Source organism: Rhinolophus sinicus, linkage group LG01 (genome assembly GCF_036562045.2).
Source record: "Rhinolophus sinicus isolate RSC01 linkage group LG01, ASM3656204v1, whole genome shotgun sequence".
Classification (NCBI taxonomy): domain Eukaryota; kingdom Metazoa; phylum Chordata; class Mammalia; order Chiroptera; family Rhinolophidae; genus Rhinolophus; species Rhinolophus sinicus.
Window position 1 is genome coordinate 201,772,586 of NC_133751.1, and position 22,765 is coordinate 201,795,350.

A 22,765-nucleotide genomic window follows, 5' to 3' on the forward strand; every position below is an offset into this window, starting at 1 on the left:
GTATAGGAAAAGGAAAATTTCCCCGTGATGGTTGAATGTTCTCAGCCTGAAGCGTAGCTAACTTTTAGTCAGGTTGTTTGCAGAATGGGGCATTCCAATTTCTCAGGCTTTCTTGGTTTCTTACAATTTTCTTGCACTGATTTTTTATTTTTTGTCATAAATTGAGATGTCCGTGGGATTCCATTACTTTCTGAAGAGGACAGCATAGCCTGTTGCGAACCTTGCAAGGGAGATGAGCCTCCGGAAGCACTGAGCTCCTCACCAAGTTGTGAGCCAGGTGAGAAAAGGGGTTTATCAGCCTTGGGCTGCAGGTATCAGGTGACAATTCAGAACTGGTGTTTCCTGATGCGTTAAACTCTGAACGTACTTCACAGTCAAAACATCCAGTGTTTCCTGGAAACCCATTTTCTTAAGTACGTATCCTAGTAAAAATATGCCTGAGAAAGGGGATATCTTCCACACCCATTAATAGTAAAGATTGGGACTTGCCATAATGAATGCAAGAGATCTAGATAGAGCAAAAAAGAGAGACTCAAGTAGGAAAAGTGATAAAGAGCAGTGAAGAGAAATGAAGGGAAAGACAGAGAGGGAAGCCAGAGAGTCAAGGAGATGAATAATCCTTCATGGTAGAGAAGCCACAGTGAGAGAAAAATGAGCAGGAGAAAGGAGGTGACTGAGGGCAAACAGGAAGAACAAGAGGTAGAGCAAAGCTATAGGGGATAAGGCGAAGTCCTTGGAGCACCTGTACCTTTTTCCCGAGGAGAAGGGCCCCTGAGCGCTGAACACCAGCATTCAGCATGAGCGGCCTGAGGTCTGCTCCACGGTCACCATGTCTGGTGGGTCATTTCTGCGTTTCTCTTCAGTTTCCTGTGATCACCAAGTTCTTGAAAGGACTAACAGAGGTGATTCCAAAGAGACACCCAAACTGCTACCAGGTGATGGGGATGGTACTTAGGGTTTAAATGACTAATTACCTCCTTAAATCTATTTGTCTGTCTATATGCAAGGGACACTTAGTCCTTCCCCCCCGACACAAATCGCACTCTTTGCCTCTTGTTTGCTTTCCCTAGGTATGTGGGAGGCAAGGGGCAAAAGAGGGCCGAGTTCCTTAATGAGGGGCTCCAGGGTACAGAATTTGAGAACACCGAATAATGAAAACGTAGATTGGGGGCACCAAGTGGAGTTGCATCAGTGGGCCCAATTTTATCTAAATATATATGGAATTTAAATACTACCAGTTTGGGGTTTGGGAAGAGAGAGATAATTTTAAACTCACTCCCCAGGGATTACAGGGGATAATTAAATATAGTTCAGAGGAAGTGAGGTAAAAGAATAAACAGGGAGATAATGGAGCAAAAAGGTAAAGAACACCACAGAGGAAGAAAAGGATAAATGCAGAGATGGTAGAAGTTAAGGATAGAAAGTCCTAGTCAAGGAGATCCATAGGTAGCTTCATGATACAGACGCGGCAGTGTGCAGAAACAGGGTTAGAGGGAGAAGAAGAGAAGAGAGAAGGAGAAAGGGGAAGGGGGCCTAATAAGGTGCTCATAGTGCAGAGAAAAGCTCATTTGATGCAGACATGCTTTTATTTCCGCTCTGAACATCAGAGCTCTGATGCACCCTGAGCACAACCCCATCTAGGTAGAGTCCAGGTGACTCTCAATTGTTCATCATGGTTGTTTCTGTCTTCACTGTCCGTGGAACTTGTAGATCTACATATGGATGAAGAAGGACAATCAGAAGAAATGCCCGTGTTACTACCTTATGATGGAGAAGGTAATTAGGATTTAAATACCTATTATCTAACTAAACTTTACTTTCCTGTAAAAAAAAAAAAATAGAAAAATGCCTATTCTTTCATCTCATTTCCTGTCCATCCATCCATCCGTCCATCCGTCCATCCATCCATCCACAGTCACACACATAGACAGACTATGCCCAGCTTCTGGTTGCTTTCTTCTAGAGACACAAGAAGAGCTGAGAATGGTTGGAATTTCGCTGGGTATAGGACACAGACAAAGAGAGGGAGAATGAAAAAATGTAGATGGAGTCATTAAATGAAGTCAGACTGGAGTGCTGCCAATTTTACTTAAATAAAATTGGAATCCAAGTAATACCAGGTGAGATGTGTTATCAGTAGAGGACAGAATTTTTCAGCTACTTTCCCCGGCTTGTGCCAGGACCATGGGCATTATGAGTGTAATTGCAAAATAGGAGATGCTTGAGAAAGACTTTTTAAATGGATCTGGCGAGGGGAAGGATATCTCTCTGTTCATCAATGGCAAAAGAAGAAAACTTTGATGACATGGGAGAAGAAATAAGTGAGATGAACAAAATATACAGAAAGGCTGAAATTTAAATTTTTTGACTTAACTTTTAGGTTGAAAAATTAGAAACAGAAAGAACTAGAGAGAGCAGATAGAAGCAGGGAAATGATCACCACAAGAGAAAGGAGAAAAGCTCAGTAATCATGGTGCAGAATAAAAAGGTAGAGAACATAATATTAAGCGAGAAACCCAGAGGGGAAAATGCTAAGAAATAGAAGGAGTGGGGGAGAGGCATTGTTACAGAAACAGAAAAAGATACAGGAGAATGAGTGAAAAGTGAGTAGAAAGGGAGCCCTGTGTACAAGGGATCGAGAGATGGTTTGGGACATTGCAGGAAGTGAGGATGAGTCACTGCACAGAAACAACTTCTGACGCTAGGAATGGAATCTGTTAGCCATGAGTTTTCAGATTATGGTGTCCTCAGTTATGAAAGTGGCACCTGTAAGATGCTCAGAGGCAATGGGCCTCCCACCAGCCATTTTTATCTACTCCCATGATAACTTTATAGTCCCCAAATTCCAATGTCTGGCCCAGACTTGTCTTAGCTCATTCTTCAAAGGGCCAGAATACATTTCTGCAGGGATCTGAAAGACATCTTCATTTGGATTTTTTTCTAGGAACCTCAATGCAAGGTGCTTCTACAGTTGCACGTACCATCTTTCTTAACACCATATCTCCTTTCTTTCTGATGTCCCCTCTCTCCATTCTTCAAGCATGAACCTAGGGCTTATCAGTGTCTCGTCCCCCTCCCTCAACTTACACACCAATCAATCATTGAGTTTAGTCAACTATACATTTAACATGTCCCACTTGTCCATTCCTTTCCACACCCAACACAAAAACTCTAGTCAGATCTCTCTTCTCACTGGAACTAGAGCAACGGCCTTTAGTCTTATATCTTCACCCAGTTATGCTCCCATCACATCCGTTTTCTCCAACTCAACTAGATGACTCTTTGAAAATTTAACCTGACTTTACTTTCCTACCTTAATCAATAACTTTTTGTTGTCCTAAGGATTAAATCCATTTTCCTTCCCATGGGTCCAGTCTCACATCTGCCTCTCCCACAATCATTCAAAACTTGGTATATCAGGTCAGCTGGTTAGCTCAGTTGGTTAGAGCGTGGTGCTGGTAGCACCAAGGTTGCTGGTTTGATCCCCACATGGGCCACTGTGAGCTGTGCCCGCCTTAAAAAATACACACACACACACACACACACACACACACACACACACACATACACACACACAAAACAAAAAAACTTGGTATAAAACTTTGCAGAAATTTAAATTTTCTGGTTACTCTTTCTCATCTGAGCCTTTGCATGTGCTTAGCTCTGTTCCTGGAACAGTTTTCGTGGCCCACTCTGCTCTCCATTCTGCTCACTAATCAGGTGAATTCATGTGCAAAGTGTGTACTATTTCAGAGATGCCTTTTCTGACCTGTAGTTTGAGAAAGCAGCAGGATGGGAGAAGACATAAAGCATAGCATCAGGAAGCAAAAGGGAAAATCGGGAAGTTGGGACAGATATAAGGAAAGAAACAAATCAGAACAAAGTCAAGTACCAAGGGTTTCCAAACGGAAGATACAGAGATAGAAAGAAAAGAAGCAGAGGCACGTGGGAAGAGTGAAAATGAGAAAGGACAAGGTGTGGAAGACAAGGAGTGCAAGGTTTCTGACAGTCTCCATCAACTTGTTGGATTGTGCAAGAACTTTCACCTTCACAAAACCTAAGACACAGACACAAAAACTGGTGTAACCTCTGTTTTATGGATGAGGAAATAACGCACAGAAAGACATTCAGCTCAGTTTTCAAGGGCAAAGTAGAAATGGAAGAATGGCACAAGTGTCCGGGATGTGTCACTGAGGGTGATAGTTGAGCAAAGCCAGCCCATGGTCAGGGCAGGGTCCTGTGGTCAGAATAAAAGTAGGAAGTCAGAGTCCTGCAGGTTCCCAGGGAGTGAATCAGGATCCAAGAGTATAATTTAAGGAAAAAAAAAAACACATTGATTGGGAGAGAAGAGAAACCACTGAGAGAGTAGGAATGACACAACCACTTGGGCTAGGAGAGTTCTAGAATAAGAGTGCTAGAAAGGATAATTGGAGAAATGATAGATTATCACTGAAAAAACAAAAAAACAAGACCTGAAAACAAAACAGGGAGAGAAGCCTAACAATGGAAGCAGTGTACAGTGAAGAAATAGAAATGTGTGAATGCAAAGGGAAGGAAACGGAGGGGAAATAAGATGGCAAAAAAAAAAGAAAAAAAAAAAAAAAGAAAGAAATGTAGAACCAGGCGGCGTGGCTCTCAGGAGCAGTGCTTGGGGTAGACGTACTACTTTCCACCATGGTTGGCATGAACAAGCTGAGGTCTCTTTCTGATCACCCTCCATGGTCCATCATTTTCTTGTTTCTCTGCAGTGATCGGTGATTTTGAAGCTCCACAAATGACTCATGGAGGACTAGAGAAAGCGCTCAGCCTACTACCAGCCGAAGGAGAAGGTACTTACGATTTAAATTCCCAATGACCTCAATACATGTTTATTTTCTGGTCAGCATGGGAAAAAATCTCCCTCTCCTCCCATCCTACCATTCTCTTCCTCATATTCACATACATACAGATGGGATTGCTTTGTTTTTTACGAACTGTGAGAGAGACAAAGGATACAGGTGAGCTGAGTTCCTGGGAGGAGAGGGGATCCTTCAATGGAGAATGGAGGGAGACAGAATATGCCAAAGGTAGGCGGAGACACATAGGAGTGCCTGGGTGATTTTATTAAATGCGTGCAAACATCCAGCTGTCAACAGGTTATGGCAAATAAGGCAAGGATAACATTTTCAGCCTACCTCCAGAAGCACCAGGAACATGGAAATAAATTTTGTGAATGATTGATAGGCTTGTAATTTAGAAAGTTTCTGTGGGAGACTGTTAGGACACAAGTGATTAGCAAAGCCTCTGAGGCACTGTGATCCTTGTAAAATGGAAGAATTTTCATCAATTTGGGAGAAAGGATCTGTGAGGATGAGGAAAATACATAAAATAATGAAAAGTTTACAGGCATCCAGAAGGTTAAGAGTTGGAGAAATAGAGATAGAAAAGGAGAAAGTGAGAGACGAAGTAGAAAGAAATGAGGTACAGAGATAAAAATTAGAGAATTTATATATAGAGGCCAATAAATACCAAAAAAATCATAATGTGAAAGGAAGAGGTACCAAGATAATTTCAAAATCAATAAGGAGCGAGCACTGTTGCATAAGGAAGAGAGGTGAGAAGTTGGGACCCTGTAACGCTGCAGTGTGAGTCACTAGGCGGGAGCATCTCCCAGCAAAAGGGGTGTAGCTCATCGTTGAGTTTTGAGGTTCAGGTCCCCCCAGGTAGTGGTGCCTATAATATACTCAGAGAGTAGTACTTCTCTCTGGCTGACTCAGCCACTCTCAAGTAACAGCGTGAGTCTCAAGGGCATGCCTGCTCGGCAGACGTGTGTCCCAAGGTCATCGATCTATGATCTGATGGTATTTATGCCAGGGCCGTCTCCATTTGGATCTCTTTCAGGAACCGATGCTTCCAAAACGGAAACCAGCATTTCTTTGGTGAAACTAGGAATTCCTCCTTCTCCAGGGTTGGTCCTCTTAGTAAAGGGAACATAGATGTCCCCTTTTCTGTTGCTCCCATCCTACTGAGTTCCTGCACTTTCGCATAATTGTTATTTACAATATGTAAATCAGATCATATTATTTTCCCACATATACCTGGGGATTTTTGTTGCCCTTGGATTAAATCAGTTATCCTTCCTGTGGCTTTCTTTGCCTTCCATTCACCGTAGCACCCCAGCCATTTCTTCTGCCTCATCTCTAATGAGAGTATAAATATTTTCAGGGTTGGAATGTTCTGACTCTCTGTTACAAGTGGGCCTTTGAGCAGCTTTTTCCTGTGTTTGGTGGTGTTGCCTTGGCCTACGCTGCTTCTTATCCCATTTCCTGATCAGGTTGTATTACACTATTTCAAGGATGCCTTTCCTGACACCTAGAATGAGAAAGGGGACGAGGAGATAAGTGAGATGGGGAAGGGTGAAAAAGAGCAATGTAAGGAACTCAAGATAAAACGAGGCAGGAGCAGAGGACACAGAAACACATCAAAACAAAGAGGATCATCTGGAGACAGTGGCAGCAGGAAGCAAGGGCAGAGACAGAAGTAAAGTGCAGAGGTGATGGGGCGGGAAAGAAGTAGAGAGAAGATTAGGTATACAGGGAGGGAGGAAGATGGTGGATGGTTCTCAGCCTCTGGTGGCAGTGACAGGAGCGAGTCAACCTGCAGGCCAGGTGAATGCAAAGGGCAGACCAGGATGGACAGGGACAGTTTCACCGAGGATGTACCTGAGCTTCCCACGTCTTCACTAGGAGTTTTTTTGCCAAGATTTCCCCATGGTTGTATAGTGAGACCCTGATGGCTTTCCATTCTTTCTGCAGAGGATGGCAACGCCTGTTTGGAGCCCTATGATGAAGAGGAGCTCCAGGAATCCTTGAGCTCCCCACCAGCATGTGGGTCACGTAAGGAAGTGGGAGATTGCCAGCCCCGGGCTGAAAGGTGTCGGGAGGTGGAATCCAGAACTGAGCAGCGCGACCCTTACTGTTAGAATCGCTGGTTTCCCTCTTTATATTGTAGTGGATAAACATCACAGGAAGACGGCGTTATTTTTCTTCTATATTCTTTGTGCCTATTTATACGAAAGACTCAATATTGTGATTTTTAAGTCCTGCCCACACTTTATGTTTTTTGTAAAGAATAAAAGCTAAGTATTTACCTAGGCTTAATAATAACGCTATGATGGCATAACCTTGGTTAGGCTTCAAAAGGAACATGGTTCTGAGATCTACTTGTCAGAAGAGAGATCAATAACTCTCACGCCCAAATTACAGTTTCTGTCACATGCTCTTCCTCAGGTTCTGAAATTACATAGCACCTTTTTCTTTCAAAGTACTTTGGTAAGTGAGATTTCCTCACAAAACTTTAGGACCTAGCCAGGGAAACTGTTGTTATCCCTCCTTAGAGATAAGGAAATTGAAGCACAGAAAAATAAGATTTGTTTTTCCCTGAGATCAAAGTAGCAGAATGAGCAGACCCCCGTGTCCCGAGTATCTCCCTGCAGGTGGTGGCTGTGTGAGGTTATTAGGGGTCAAAGTGGTGACACGATCAGAGTCCAAAGGGAGACCTGCAGGCTCCCAGGGAAGATGAGAAGAGAGCTTGTTGCAGAGACACTTCTACTCTATAAATTAAAAAAACGTCAGTGGGGAGGTGAAGAAATCCAGAGACACAGTGAGAGAACAACTGGATCCTGGTGTAGGGGTCGGTGAGATCTGGGAGAACAGAGCTAGAGAGAATAAGCAGAAAAGAAGAGATCAAGGTCACCAATGAGGGGGAAAAAAGACAGAAAAGTAAAGAGATAGGAGAAGTCAGAGGGAGCAGAGCCCACAAAATGAAAGGTGCACAAAGATTGTCCTGGTGCAGAAGCAGAAACGTTAGGAGGCAGGTCTGTAGGTAACTGAGAAGCAGAGGGTAGGAATGTGAGGTGAATGAGATGGAAGCAGAGACAGACCAGGAAGGACCTGGTTGGATCTGAGGTGAGGTCCTTGGAGCAGATGTCCCATTTCCCAACGGGCAGCTCTCCTGTGCTCTGGACAGCCTGGTTCAGCTCATTTGCTTGATTCTCTTCAGTGTCCTGTGATCCTGAAGGTCCCCAAATGACCGAAGAACTAGAGGAGGTGCCTAGCCAACGACTATGTGTGGGAGAAGGTAATTGTGATTTCAATTCCCGTTTAATGAACCGAATCTTTGTTTTTTATTTACAGGGAGGAAAACCTCTGCTTTTCTTCTCCCCTGCTATGCTGCTTCCCTTCTTATACCCAGAAAGAAAAGAAATGTGTAGAGCTGAGAGAAAACGATCAAAAAGAAAGAGAGAATTAGGTGTAAGGAAAGGAGCGAGATGGGTCGACTGTTCTCATGCTCTCATGATAGTTGCAGGAGCCATGTTATAGCCCAACTCAGGGGAACACAAAACCAGGAGTCGGAAGGCAGGACATTTCCACTGGGAGACACGTGACCTGCCTTGTTCTTCCTAGGTGTCTCAGGGTCGGCTTCCTGCTTACTTTGTTTATTGCCTTCAGATTTTGAATCAGGTGTGGTATAGGTATGCTAATGTTCACATTAGGTATACATTGATCATGTGTTACAGAATATTCCAGGCATTCTGAAGTTAGTCCTTATTTAGTACATTTAATCTGATAGATTCATTTGCAGAATAGATCCCTACCTAGTAAATATATAGGTGTTATTACTTTTTTTCTTTAAAGAAAGAAAGTGTTAGCTAATGGTCTAAAAAAAGTAGTTACTGATTGGCAAATGGTAACTTTGGGGCATTTCAACTCTTTTTAAATAGAAATATTACCAAATGTATGACATACTTTGGATGTGTCAGAAGTTCCCCCCTTGAGCCTAAAGTCATCTTTCATGAGGTTTAGTCATTTGTTAAGATAAGTGTAAGGGTTAAAATCAGACTGAGAGTGCAAAAAGGAAGTAGAGTTGTGCCAGTGGGAGAGTGCAGCTTTGGAACAGACAAGCCCGTGACGAACCGCAAAGGGGCCACAATACTCCGCCATAAGTGTGAATGGTCTCCTCCATGTGAACGGAGTGCGGGGCTCACCCACTAAGCGGAGACTAAAATGTGGACATGTGATCAATTACTTGGTAATAGTTGACTCAGATCACGTGCTAAACAAAATGATTTTCTTTCACAAATTGACAGACTATGAAGTGCCTTCATGAAGGTTTTGGTCAGGTATTCAAGGCAAAGTGTGAACAGATACCTTTGTACAAACTGGCTCCTTTCCTGTCTAATAGACACACACCCATTAATTCGTCATTGGGGCTGGCGTGGCTAGGGGACTTATCAGGTCTATGCCTCCATCCATTTGCTTGGCATCACTTTCTTCTTACATTCAGGAAGCACAGAAAAAACAGTGAAAACAAACAAACATGAGACTATGCTTTCTAAAAATAGATAAAAGGGAGTGAGAGTAAATGTGGTCATGGAAGAATGAGCACATTACCAGAATATTTGCTAAATGCAGCACCTGCAAACCAAGTGTCTGACTACTTTGTATCTAACTGCACACATACATATTTAAATAATAAGATAATTTCAGGACTGAGAGCTCACGAAACACATCAGATTCACTTGACAATGGATCAGGAAGACAATCTGAGTTGGGCATGAGGCCAGAGATGCACACGTTTGGTCCAAGAGTCTCGCAGGACCTTCCTAAGTAAGAGTCTTCAAGATGATGTTGGTGGGAACTCCATTTTGAAGGAATAGCCCATCATGTAATGTCTGAAGCTAAAACAGGAATTTATTGCTTACTTAGCAAGGCGTATGGTGGGAGGAGGCACCATGCTTATTGGACACAATTTCTTTAAAAATGGAAGCTTGATTTCATATAGAGTTTTGAAAAGCACGTGGTTCAGGGACTGCAGACTTTCAGATACAGGAGTAATTATGAATAGGCTCCATTTAGCCACAGGCACGGGCTTTCTGGAGTGTGGCTGTTGCTGACTGGCTGATTTCAGAAGTGTAAGTCTGCCACTGATTCGCAGGCTTTAAGTGCAGTTGGTGGTATCAGTAGTCATTGGCCAATAGAGATGAGTTTAAAAGTGGTTCTGGTAGTTCCTTTATACAGTTTTTAAAGAACAGGTAGTTTGTTCCTGAAAAAGTCATATCATTTTTTTTTTTCTTTAAAGATTTTATTGGGGAAGAACAGGACTTTATTGGGGAACAGTGTGTACTTCCAGGACTGCTTTTTTCCAAGTCAAATTGTTGTCCTTTCAGTCTTAGTTGTGGAGGGCGCAGTTCAGCTCCAGGTCCAGTTGCTGTTGCTAGTTGCAGGGGGCACAGCCCACCATCCCTTGCAGGACTCAAGGAATCAAACTGGCAACCTTGTGGTTGAGAGCCCGCACGGCAACTTTGTGGTTGAGAGCCCGCACTCCAACCAACAACTGAGCCATCTGGGAGGCAGCTCAGCTTAAGGTGTCATGTTCAATCTTAGTTGCAGGAGGCGGAGCCGACCATCCCTAGTGGGACTCCAGGAGTTGAACTGGCAACCTTGTGGTTGAGAGCCCACTGGCCCATGTGGGAATCCAACTGGCAGCCTTCGGAGTTAGGAGCACGGAGCTCTAACTGCCTGAGCCACCGGGCCTGCCCAAGTCATATCTTTTTATTGCATTTTTAGGGCTACAAGAGGAAAAAAAAAAACAGTGGAGGAAGCAGAATGATGTAGAAAACATGCGAAAAGCATGGCTCTGGAGGTTCTCAGATGTGATTATTGGAGCAGGTCTGTTTTTCTGAGGAGCAGTTCATCGTAGCTCAGAGTATAGATGTGCAGCACAGGAGCACCAGGAAATGTTCCCTAATTATTGTCTCAGGATCCATGGACAGTACATTTCTTGTTTCTCTTTAGTGTCTGTGGAACTAGAAGCGCCCCAATCGAATACAGAAGGAGACTCGGACGTGCTTACCTCCAGCCTACTACCCTTCGATGGACAAGGTAACTAAGACTTAAAAAATAATAAAAATGGAAACAGAGTTTTGATAAAGAGAAAAAGAGAGAGAGGAAAAAGGGAGCCTTACAGGAAGGGTTGGATCTACAGAAGGTCAACGAAAGATTTCAGAGGAAGAAGTGGAATACGGGGATCAACAGAGTTACAGAGAAGAGGATCATTGAGGGAACTGATAGGTCTTCCCAAACCGTAATTTTGGTCCAGGAGCAGAGCTGCCAGCACATGGTAATGAGACGTGTTTTTATGTTATGTGCTTCTCAGAAGATGTGCCGGGAGTTTCGGAAGCAAGGCCTGAATGTAGCCCAGCAGGTGACACAACAGGTAAGTATGTGGAAGAGTCAGGGGATGGGGGTGGATCCACAGGTGCCACAGACCCCAGGTAGGGGGGTGGCAGGTGGTCCAGTCCATCCCACTGTCCTTTTTGTGACCCTTTTGGGAACAGCAGGGGGGGCAAGGGATCATTATGAAGTCGTGTTAATGGATCCACCCTGTTGGTTATATATGAATGATGTAGGAGAAATACACTCTTAACATGGCAGTATCTGGTTTACTGTATTAGAATATTAGTAATAAACCTTGTATTTATACAGTGATTTCCATCCCCGTCACACCCAACAGTCTTGGCAACTGAAAAAAGTCAAAGTATACTTCTGCTAGTAGATAATAGTGTCATTTTTGTCACAACCTTAGAAAGGCCTCACAGCACAAGTGACCCTGCCACTTAATTGTCAGTAGGGGAGACTTCAGATTAGGTACACTTTTCTTTTTTAAGTTTGAAAGAGTAGCTTATTAGAAAAAAAAGTATGCTTCAAAGAGGTAGAAGTGAGCCTGAGCAGAATGCAGTGGCTTGAAGGGTCATTATTAGCAGAGAAAGTACACTCCGAAGAGTTTGGAGCGGGCTGGGCAAAAGAAGGCGCACAAAAGGCCCAGAGGGCCATAGGGACAAGGGGTTCAAAGGCCAGAGCAGGTACTCTTAACCCATCACTCAGTTTTGTTGGGTGTCCTTCAGAATGTCACTAATTTATATAGTGTTTTCTTACAGACTTTGCATGAGATCTTATTTAATCCTCACAAAAAAATCTTAAGACCTGAGCAGGGTAGGCCACCTGTTACTATGCATGAGTTATCTGAAGTATGTAGGTATTTAAGAGTCATTTTCAAAGTCCCACTGAAAGATAAAGGAAGTCGTAGGGCCCATTTTGAACGCCTACGTCTCAACTCAGTAGATTTTTAGTTCCTTTAGGAGGAAGAAAAAAAGATAATCCAAACATTTTTATACACTCAAGCCTCTGTACTATGAATCATCCTAGGATTTGTAACTTTTATTGATTTATTTCTAGTTGCTTACCAACACCTGTTATTTTCTAGATACTGTGGATCTTGGGAACAACTCTACTTCGGGAAAACCCAAGAGGAAAAGAAGTAAGAGCCTATCAGATTTTACTTTCCTTTTGATGTTAAAATGAATTTTTAATGCCAGAATTTTATTATTCTTACTTACAATAACAAACTATAATGATATGATGATCCCTGGAAGATGTCCATATCCTAATCTCTGGAACCTGTAAGGTGTTATCTTGCATAACTAAAGGGACTTTACAGACATAATTAAGATAGGGACCGTGAAAGGGGTGATTATCCTCGATATCTGGGTCCAGTCAGTATAATCAAATGGGCCTTAACTCTTTCGCTGCATTAATTGATGTAAAGTTTTTTTTCCAAAATGTGTCAGAAATCCACAAAAAACAAAAAGTTGACATATTTTGACTGTTTTATGCATTTAATGATAACAACTTGAGCTGCTTTGTATATAAATATTATCTTTATGTATAAAAATTTACTATTGTTATTCATTTTTATAAAACACAAAAATATAAAAAAGTGCACATCTGCTTCCCTAAAGTTCCTTTCTGGAACACTGACAGGATTCTTTATATTTTACTTTTGAGTGATAATTCTCAAAACAAGGAACATCACACATTGCTGGATTTCCAGGACACATAGCACAATAGTACGTGGTTTGTTTTCGTTTGCAAACACCTGTCCCGTTTTTTGCACATTGTGAGGACATAATGTTGCCCATGCAGCAATTAGGCTGCTTTTTCTTGTCCTCAAATTGCCTGGGAAAATGACCCTCTGTCAGCCTAATTTCTTTTGGTGCAGACATCCTGCAACCCCTCTTATTTCCAATTTTTCTTGAAAATCCATCTGATAAGCCCTCTATAACTTTTCCCCTGAATTTGTGCTGGCTCATTTTATTGTTAGGGTTTTGAATGTTGTAGCATATATAGCCATGTACTAGAGCCACTTCAATGAGAAAATGCCGTATGGCTTGATCCCACTTCTTAGACTTCCTATCAAAAGGATAAGTGGCACAGAGTTGATCAAAACAATTGACTCCACCCATAAATGAATTGTGCAGAGTTTGAATATTTGGTTTCAACACAGTTCTCGTTCCCTTTTTTTGATGTTGTATGCACTTCCCTGACACCACCATTCCCGACAGTGGAGATCTTGTTAACTCTCCCTGTCTCCTGCCAAGTGCAAGCAAGCATTGTTCGATCATGATTTTCCCACATCCCCGGGAGGTCACCACGCTCCAGCTTGCAAATCCTCATATCTGAAGGTAGTCCTCTCCTGTTGGCACACACTGTACCACATGCTACAATGGTTTTCAATCTTATACTCTTATACCTGGAACTTTAGTAAATCTCCTCTGAGGGAAGGAAGGAGACTTTCTTTCCTGGAATATTTCTAAAGAAGGAGACATTTTCTGTTTCACACTGGTCAGAATACAAACGTGCCCTCTGACCTGGAAGGCTACATTTCCTCTAGTCTCCAAAGGTATTTGCTGTTCAAATATCCTTGAAAAGATATTCTGAGGCATGTGCAATGCCATGCAAAATTGCCTCCCAACAAATTCACCTCACACAGCACATTCTGACAGTTTCCTCATGAGGACACCACTCCACGAGCCCCTCCAGTTATTCTGACCAATGGGGGCTGGGACCACATCCATTTGACTTATTTCCTGCAGCATTTAACAATCTTCACGAACCATATGCTTTAGATTTCTATGACACTCCTAACGTGTAGTGCACTATATTTGCATGAGGACACAAGTGAAAGCGTGGCTTTCACCTCAGGAGTACAATCTGAAGGGCACATGTGGTGACTCTGGGAGAGAAGCGTTTATAGTTATTGAGGTCCCCTAACGGGACATCCATCAGCCAGGGGAAAGGTGGACAGTGCTTCCAATATGGGTCTCTTGCCAGCTGTAAGCGTCATAGTTCCTAGATCCATTCATTGTGTCCAGTCCTTGATGTCCAGAGGGGTTTTGCCTGGGATGGACAGAAGTTGGGGTCAGCACGTTTTCTCGTGTGTGCTGAAGGATGGCAGAGCTGTACCAGGGCATTTTCCTTCTGGAAGGAGGATTTAGGACAGTTCTGAAAGACAGGCATTGTTAATGCTTCTCCATCCATCGTATGTCCTAGGGTGTATGGTGTCGCTTCTTCAGATGCCTGGATGTTTGCTGTTCCTTTACTGCCACAAATTCTGTGTGTGTCATTCCAGTGGCTGTCATTTCATCTTTCTCTCCCAATCATTTTATTGTCACTGAGACCTTTCATCCAGGAGGACCAGCTATAAGCAGGCAAAGGCAATGTCATAAAATGTAACCAGATTTAAATCTGAATCCCCTCGGCATTCCGAGCTTGTGCCCTCCACACTGGCTTGGGAAAGAAGGAGGCCTCATTCCAAGGGATGGGCAGGACAGAATCCTGAATTTTCTGAGCTGGTCTGCATAACACCGTTTATTCCCTCACCTCTTTTGTCCTGCTCAGGTGCAGGAGGGAGCTGATTCCTTTCTGGGCACAGCTGCCTCAGTGAGCAAAGAGCCTCACAGAGGTGTGTGGACAGGAGGAGGTGAGGGACCCTGAGTCAGACAACCAGTGCATTGGGAGTGGCTTTTGATAAAGGGCACAACATGCTCAGACTGCACATGGTCCTGCCAGCCGTGCTTATGACACCAGTGAGTGTCTCGGGTCACAACAGTGTGGGTGGAGTCAGTTGGTCTGTAAAGTGAAGTGTGGACCATGTGGATGCCCCACCCACAGCCCCAAGAGAGGCTTGAGGCAGATCAGTGGGGCGGGAGCAGTCAGGCAAAGCCCCTGTGATGGGGCTCCCTGGCCATGGGAGTCATGCCTCTGCGTCTAGCAGGAGTCACGAGCCTGGGCTCAGCCAGAGCCCCTGCAGGAGAATGATGGTGTCAGCCCCCCCATCAGCAGAGACTAGGCGCTGGGCGTTCTCAGGAGGGGCCGGACCAGTGAATGAGCAGCACGCTTTATTTCCACAATTGTGTCCTGAGAGACAGGTGCCTTTACTCTGCCAGTCTGTAGTTTTCTACGTGGCAGACGAAGCATGTAGGACACGAGCAGGAGACCAGTCTCTGACTCCTGCCAAGCAGGAGACTGACCGCATCTGCTCTTGGTTCTGCAAAGCGGCCCTGATGCCAGGCAGCCACAGCAGCCAGAGGACATCGGCCGTTAGCTTAGCCAGGTGTCAGGGCACCTGGCCCAGGCCCCCAGGGCAGTCTTGGTGAATTGAGGACCCGGGAGACTGAGGTTTGCTTCAGGCTGTGAAGGGGACAGAGAGTCTGGGTGCCACTGGCCAAAGTTCCCCCATGTTGAGTGTCCCATTTCCTTTAGAAGAGCCAGGCTTTCAGGCCCCTTGTGCTGTAAGTCCCAGAGCTGGGTTGACCCACCTCCAAAGGGGAATGTCAGGTGGGCGCGTCTCAGGTCTCGGTCCATGGATTGGGGCTTCACTCCCAGCGGTAATAATCGAATAGCTGGCTGTTATGATCTTCACAATAATGATAACAAGATATGATCTCTGTTCACTCAGTGCCATGGTCCTCTCATGTTCACATGTTTTCATATCATTTCTACAGAAGCAGCAACAGCACAGAAACCCACTGTGGTTCTTTAAGTCCTCCTGGAATGCCAGGCTGTAGGTTCAATACAACTGAGAGGATTTGTGTTACAACTGCAAGAGTGCTAGGTTGTTTCATGAAAACTGTCCCCATGAAATTGAGTGTCTTCCGGTTCCAGCACAGTGTGTTATCCACGATGTTACTCAGCCAGGAGTGGGTCTCCTCAGTGCACATTTGAAAATACAGAAAATGCTTGAAAAGGCAACATATTGATATATAACTACAATTATCAGTCAGCCTGAAGCATCAGCTGGAGTTTATTTTCTAATATTTTAAAAAAGAGTTCAAGTGCAGGTCATCTCTTATTGTCTCCTAAGTCTACGCACAGTAAAAAATAACTCCATAATTAACCTCACATTGCTACACTGGCAGTTAAGAATTTTGCCCCATTTTTATGGACCAAAGTTTGAAAAAAACGCTTGAACACCACTGACCTATAAGTTTTGAGAATTATATTCACAGCTCTGAATGACTAAGTTTATTTTATTTTATTTTTTTTGTAGAAAAAAAGAAAGGTCATTCTTGGACAAGAAATAAAAAGAAGTGTCAGAGATATATACATCAAAAAGGTAAGCAGGGAAAGTGAGGTAGTGACACCTGTTGAGTTTGTCATAGCACTGCTGTTGTGTCCTTGTGGCCTGTAGTCTCCTGAGGGGATTCATAGTTTCCCAGCTACTAGGTCAGCTAGGATAGAAGCTAAGGCCCTGTAACAAAGGAGCTGGAAAATGCAGTGGCTTCAACAAAATGCTTTATTTCTCATGCATGTAATTGTCCAGAGCTGAGTGACCCAGGAGTAATAGAGAAGCACTGCCAGCCTCAGTATGTGGCTTCTTTCCTGGGCGGAGAAATGTTCATTCATTTGGAAAGATGTTCCAAAGAAGGTTAAATGAAGAAAGCAGACTATACGTATGTGTGTGTGTGTGTGTGTGTGTGTGTGTGTGTGTGTGTGTATCCGTATCCGTGTGTGTGCATGTGCTCATGTGGTAAAAAATATGTATGTACATATATATTTGTGAAAATACATTTATATATGTTTGAATGCTTATTTATACATATTTACCAATCTATATATAGAGAGAGACACAGATATAGATATATAGAACAATCAATGGCAGTTCATCCGTAAAAAGGTATGCAGTGGTTATTTAGTCATTGAAATATAGATGATGTTTATGTTTTGTGTTTTTAAACGTGTGTCTATATTTAAAATAGTAAACATGTTCAACTATTGTAATGAAAAAATATTATTAAATAGTAACATATGCCACAAAAAAGTCCAAGAATATATTTTTGAACAAATTAATTTCCAGCTGGTGATGTGATCATACAACTTTTATTTTCTAATTTTTCAGTAATGTATATGTCTTACTTCTAATCAGATCCCTGAAATCTTATTTAGTTTAGGAGTTATTTAAGGAACTCCTTTCTTCTAGACAAGGAGGGCAAGACCTGATTTCTCACATGATTACCCATTTTGAATCAGAAAATCTGTGTAATAAGATTTTAGTGTCCAACGAAAAATTATTAATTTTCACCAACCTACGTATCTTATGTTCTCAACAATTTACATAGCTGGCCTGGTGGTCAATGTGTATATTTTTGTTTAAAGGAAAAAAAAAAGTGGTTATATCCATTTTAAGAACAGTTATTTTCAAAATACCAAATATAGGGGTCTAGTCATTATAACATTTTCATTTAGGTCTATGTGTCAGTAGATCAATTCTAAACCGCCTCTTTCCAAAATACAATGAAATATTGCATGTAATTTTAAAGTTGTCCAGAATATTCTAGAAACCTGAGATTCCCTGCCATTAACTTGCTTTCTTGTCTGAGTGTAGCGTGAAGGTGTTCAGATTGAATGTCGTGTTTTTTCACTTGCTTTTGGCCTCTCACGTCAGCTGCTGTTGTGCCCAGCTCTGTATTTTCCATACTTAACCCAGAGAGCAGGAAAGCTGCTGGCCAATGGGTTTCAAGTAGAAGGAAGGTGAAAATGACTCTGCAGGATCCTGCCAAGATTAGGCATATGATAAAGTTTGTGCCACTTCCATTTTGCCTCGCGGGTCAATACAATGTTTGCTAAGGTTTTGAGGAACAGAGATCCTCCTTAATTTTTTACTAGTCAAGTTTACCAGTCAATTTGAGAAATACGAAATCTAGAAAACGAATCTCTTTGGAGCCAGTGTTTCAAAATATTTGCATTTATATCATAGCTTGTATATATTCAGTGCTGACAATTTTCCTCTGAGTTTTACCTGCTTTTCATGGAAATCCCTTTACCTTACATCATTGGTTCATTAAAATGTCAGGAATTGGTAAATTTTTTGCAGCACTTAGGATGAGTAGTATGGAAAATATTTCTACATGGGATCCTTTTAACCCCACCCAGCACCACCAAATGGTGGTCGTTGGATGGTGGTCATTGAACACTGAAGGAAGGAAATGAGTTTGTCTTCCTGCCCTAGAAAATAAAACCCATCTGAATGACAGCAGACATTGAGGTGCACATTCACAGCCAATTAACTTACAAATTGAGGCACATTCTCTGCTGCCACATCTACCAAGTGAATTCTTAGTTACTATTTGAAACTAAGGTTTTGGAGGATTCAATTCTACCCATTACTCTGCCTCAGCCTCTTCTGTTGGTTGTAGTAGACAGAATTCCACACAGGGAAAACAACGAAAGATCTGCACAAAAATTCCATTAACTTTATTGGAACTGTTAGTATGTTATCTCTAGCTATTTATTGCTATTTCCTAGGAATATTTGTATTTCCCTGTTTAGCACAGGATCATAGTCTTTCGTTTATGTATTGTCTACTGAGAATAAATTTATCAGTTAAGCTGGCATAACCTACTTTATATAATCATCATTATTTTCTTTGCTCAAATGTTTTGAATCTTTTATTTTATTATAGGACTAACTCATGGCTTCAGAAGTTTTAGTCCCTTTGGGGATTTGATTTGTTTCCTACTTTGTGAACAACTCTCAGAGATGGAGTACAGTTGGGTTTAAGCTGATTCTTATGATCAGGTGGAGTCTTTCTATAGGCAGTTTGTAGCACCCTTGTCCTGAATGCTTATCAGTAGATGTCAGACTAATATTTATTAAGACTATTTACCCTTGATTAAAATTAATTTAGAAGCATAATTGCAAGTAAAGCCATTATTTTTTTCTCTGGAGTTATCTTAGGATGGCATATTCACAAATTCTTCAAACTGGCTACACTAGAAGTATTTTGGAAGAGCTGAATTAAAAAGCTCATGTGGTGATCATTCTGTATGAAGATAGTCTAGGAAATTTGTTATTAGTTATAAAGAGTACACTATGGAGAAGCCAGACATTTCAAACATTGAATCAGTAAATAAAAAAGCTAAATTAATAAGAATAAAGAATGAAAGTGCAAAGGGGAATGTGACAATGTATGTGACATCCAGGAAAGTCTTATTCTGATGATTTCGAGGGGAAGCAGTCTACTTTGTACAGTGTCTGCATGTTCTGAGGATCTTTGGGTTATAAAAATACATCAAATAACTCATTTCATATCCACTTTTTATATAAGTACCTGAAGAGATTTAGAACTTATTTGTTTCTATAACATTCAGAAGTTGGGACCTACTCAAAGCAAGTTGGCTTTCTGTTTTAGCAATGTGATACATCCTAGAGAAGGCCCCAAGTTCAGTTAGTTGGGATGGTTTTGCTTTCTGTAAGAGAGTGGACCCTACAAGGGCGTCTAGAATAGTCATTGCATAACCAGCCTGGTATTTTAATTTAATTTTATTTGTTTTTTTGTTTTACTTTATTTTTATTTCAGAGATAATACATATCACCAAACAATGTTAAGTCAGGATCCAGTATGATAGTATACAAAATAACTTTTCTGCAAGTGGACATTGGAAACAAAATTCTAGGATTTTCCTTCACTGTGTGAGAATTACAGAGTTGCTGGAAGAAGAGTCTTTTGCCTGTACAGGATGATAGAAGAAAGAGAAAGTAATGATATTTCACAAATAATTAATTGAATGGCAGATAACTTGAATGCTTTCAATTAGCAATACAATTATACAGTATGCAATTCATCATATGTAAAGATGATCCAAGTTCAAAATCTGAAAAATGGCCATTGGCAATTGCTTCGAGGCAACCAGGATAAACTGTGACTACTAGAAATGGGCTTTTGATGTCTGCCATATATTGAACTAATACCCCTAGAGCAGGGGTGTCCAAACTTTTTTCAACGTTTTTCACCAAGGGCCATATGCGGTAAAATACACAAACAGCCGGGCCACTCACTCGAGGTGAAGTACGTATTTCCTCACTTGGTTTATTTAAGTAAATATATTTTTTTGAATTTGCTGCGGGCCAATTAAAAATGGATTGCGTGCTGCAGTTGGCCCGCGGGCTGCAGTTTGGACACCCCTGCCCTAGAGCATGGCCTATTTTCTTATGTACATATAAAATAAAAGGATTATAATAATTTGGGGGATCCAGTGCAGATGGCTGTTGAGGGAGTGTTTTGAGACCATGAAGGTCTTTTCAATTTCTATGTTCCGTGAGAGTAGCTCTAAGATATTTGGTATAGTCAAGTGTAGGGAGACTTTTACAGAAAAGTTTGACACCCATGGTCTTCAATATCCGGTTAATTCTAGACGTCTTCTTATTTGTCTTTTAGTAATCGGCTGTGGGTATTTTGGATACTTTGTAACATTTCTTTACATAATGTTTTTCTTCAGCCATGTAGCTGAAAAAATTGACTTGTTTTACAAACTTGGAGTTTTTCCCTAGAAGTTTTATATGAGTATACTTTTTTCTTTTTTCTTTCTTTTTTTTTTTTTGACCAGCTCAGTAACCAGTAACTAGATAAAAAATTATCTAGACCTATAAGAGTATAAGAAAAGGTGATCTATATGTTGGATCAGAGAGGATGCACAAATTAACTTTATATCCCTTAGGTCTTATTTAAGACTTTGAAAAAAGGATGTCTGTGATAGTTTTTCATTGCTACATAACAAATCACCACAGCCTTAGTGGCTTAGCACTAGACCAATGTATTATCTCACAGTTCCGCAGATTGCAAATCTGGATGGGTTCAACACAGTTCTCTACTTAGGGTCTCACAAAGCTGAAATCAAGGTGTCCACTAGGCACTCTTAAATGGATTTATCCAAGTTGTTGACAGAATCCAGGCCATTGTGGTTGTAGGACTGAAATCTCAGTTTTGTTGCCGATAGTTGGCCAGGGATCATTCTTAGATCCTAGAGACCACTCACTTTCTTTGACATATGGCCCCTACATCTTCAATCCAGTGATAGCCTGTAGTTTTTCTCAATCTTCTTTGAATCTGGTATTCTCTTTTGATACCACCTGGAGAAAAAAAACTCTGCTTTTAAAGCGCTTATGTAATTAGCATAAGCCAATCAGGATAATTTTCTTTTCTTTATTTTATTTTTTGACACTCATAAAATCCTTTCCTTTTTTTCTTTCAGTTTTATTGAGTTATAATTGACATACAGCACTGTATCAGATTAAGGTATAGAGCCTAATAACTTGACTTACATATATTGTGAATTTACCACAATAAGTTCAGTTAACATCGTCCCGTGTAGCCATACACAAAAAAAGAAATTTTTATTCCTGTAATGACATTTAGAATATACTCTCTTAGCAATTTTGAAATATACCGTACAGTAGTATTAACTATAGTCACCATATTGTACATTATATTCCCAGTACTTACGTATCTTTTAACTGGAAGTATGTACCTTTTGACCACCTATCGCCAATTTCCTGACCCCTTATCCCCCACATCCGGTAACTACAAATCTGATCTCTTTTTCTATTCCTTTTTTTGTTGTTGTTGTTGTTTGTTTAAGACTCCACATTTAATTGACTTCACGCTGTATTTCTCATTCTCTGTATGATTTATTTCACTTTTCACATGCCCTCAGTGTTCATCAGTGGCAGGATTTCCTTCCTTTTTACGGCTGCGTAACATTCTATTGTGTATATATGTACAAATATGTGTCTCATTTTCTTTATCTAGTCATCTAGATAAAGGTAGACACAAAGGTTGTTTCCATGTTTTGGCTATTGTAAAGAATGCTGCAATGAACTTGGAGGCGCAAGTATCTCCTTGACAAAGTTATTTTCTTCCTTTGGATATGTACCCAGAAGCAGAATTGCTGCATCATATGGTAGTTCTAGTTTTAATTTTTTGAGGATGCTTCTTACTGCTTTCTACAGTGACTCTACCAATTTACAGTCCTACCTAGAGTGCTCAAGGGTTCTCTTTTCTTTACATCTTTACCAGCATTGGTATCTCTTATCTTGATAATCTACTTTTTTCTTAACATCATTTCTGCATTATAACATATCCTACAAATGGGGTAATATATCATGATATTCACAGTCCCTGTGTTGAGGGAAGGAAATCTTGGAGGGTCCTTTTAGAACTCTGCCTACCATAATGAGGCTTAAGTAAATCTCTAGAAAATAACTGTCCATATGAGTATTGATTTCCCCAAGCAAATAATACAAGCTATCATTATCAACTGGGGCATCAAACAAAGCTGAGCATAAATATATTAAAGAAAAGATTTGGTTTTAGAAAAGAACATAGCAATTGGGTTAGGCACTACAAAGAAATGAGATATGCCTATTTTGTTTATTGCCTGCAGATCTTGAATCACGCCTAGTATAGATATACTTACATATAGATCAATCATAAATTTATCATGCGTAAAGAATTTTTGAGGAATTCTGAAGTCAGTCCTTCTTTAGTACATTTAATCTGGTAGTTTCATTTATAGAATAGATCCCTATCTATTAAATATACAGGTTTA

General features: G+C 41.3%; 1 protein-coding gene across 11 annotated transcripts in view; it reads left to right on the top strand.

The window, feature by feature from the left end:
- Positions 1 to 22,765, top strand: part of SP140 (SP140 nuclear body protein) — a 93,021-nt gene that overhangs the window by 32,793 nt on the left and 37,463 nt on the right. For 7 of the 11 annotated variants that reach the window (XM_074314680.1, XM_074314717.1, XM_074314698.1 and 4 more), the window contains 9 exons: positions 167 to 277; positions 1,711 to 1,776; positions 4,749 to 4,829; positions 6,795 to 6,875; positions 8,041 to 8,118; positions 10,836 to 10,922; positions 11,140 to 11,256; positions 12,304 to 12,357; positions 16,429 to 16,494. In XM_074314680.1, coding sequence (XP_074170781.1) covers positions 167 to 277; positions 1,711 to 1,776; positions 4,749 to 4,829; positions 6,795 to 6,875; positions 8,041 to 8,118; positions 10,836 to 10,922; positions 11,140 to 11,256; positions 12,304 to 12,357; positions 16,429 to 16,494 — 741 coding nt within the window. The remainder of the gene's footprint in view (positions 1 to 166; positions 278 to 1,710; positions 1,777 to 4,748; positions 4,830 to 6,794; positions 6,876 to 8,040; positions 8,119 to 10,835; positions 10,923 to 11,139; positions 11,257 to 12,303; positions 12,358 to 16,428; positions 16,495 to 22,765) is intronic. The other 4 variants (XM_074314704.1, XM_074314706.1, XM_074314711.1 and 1 more) reach the window with 3 other exon arrangements.